At 32.9% G+C, this 939-nt stretch overlaps 1 protein-coding gene across 1 annotated transcript in view; it reads right to left on the reverse strand.

Moving 5' to 3' along the window:
* The window catches only part of LOC119594784 (RING finger protein 44-like), a gene marked incomplete at its 5' end in the record, with an annotated part of 10,988 nt that overhangs the window by 1,109 nt on the left and 8,940 nt on the right, over positions 1-939 (reverse strand). The window contains 1 exon segment of the mRNA XM_037943877.1: positions 1-82. Within this exon segment, the coding sequence (XP_037799805.1) occupies positions 1-82 (82 nt within the window).

A 939-nucleotide genomic window follows, 5' to 3' on the forward strand; every position in this document is an offset into this window, starting at 1 on the left:
TCATCCTGCTTCACTCAGCACTGGTGGCCTCTTTAAGAAATTCGCTGGCATCTCCACGGCAAATAGGACAAGTCCGGTTAGACTGAAAAACACAAGCGATATTTAAAGTTGACATGATCATGGACCATAACAAGAGGGCTAGTCTGGATGAAAGTAACAGATAGGCATTAATTGGCATCAATAACAGTATACATGTTCTATTCATAAAATCAACAAGACTACACTGTTATACCATGAAACAAGGGATCTAGATATGATCTGAAACCTTAAGTGATGAAAAATAAATATATAGACATGTAAACATATTTCAGTATTTGAATATAAACATATATCAATCTAAGTCTTAAACATATAAATAGCAATAACTACTCCATATATCAAAGAACTATTCAATAGCTCTATTATTAGTTATTTAAGTCTATTGACAGATCAATTAACTAACATGTTATATTGTAAATCTCAATAATAATTGATCTAGTGCATTAACAGTATCTGTCAAACACTAACAAGACCTTTCTATAATCTTTCTAAATTGAAACTTTAAAAGGCCTCAAGGAACAGACAATTTAATTCTGTCAAAAACTGGCTGTAACTTGGTACTGATGAAAAATCATGACTTTATATCAAACTTTATGTGGCAAAGTTTAAGTATATTTAAGAGTGAACAAAGTCTCCTGTATTATATTATCATGGTTTAAAAACATATAAGAAAGGAGAAACACACAGATTGCTAGGCAGCAGTTGCTTTATTGGCTACTAGTAGATTAAAAACTGTTCTGGACTCAAGGAAAAATTCTACAGTTCCAAGTAATATCAATAACGTTTGAGCATCGCAAGCATGTTTGGGCTGAGACAACTGGGATGCTGCGGTAAAATGTTGCCAGCACAGCAAGAACAGCACTTTCTCCTCATTCTTTAATTACATTACATGCAACAGAT

The sequence above is a fragment of the Penaeus monodon genome, chromosome 34 (genome assembly GCF_015228065.2).
Source record: "Penaeus monodon isolate SGIC_2016 chromosome 34, NSTDA_Pmon_1, whole genome shotgun sequence".
NCBI classification, from domain to species: Eukaryota; Metazoa; Arthropoda; class Malacostraca; order Decapoda; family Penaeidae; genus Penaeus; species Penaeus monodon.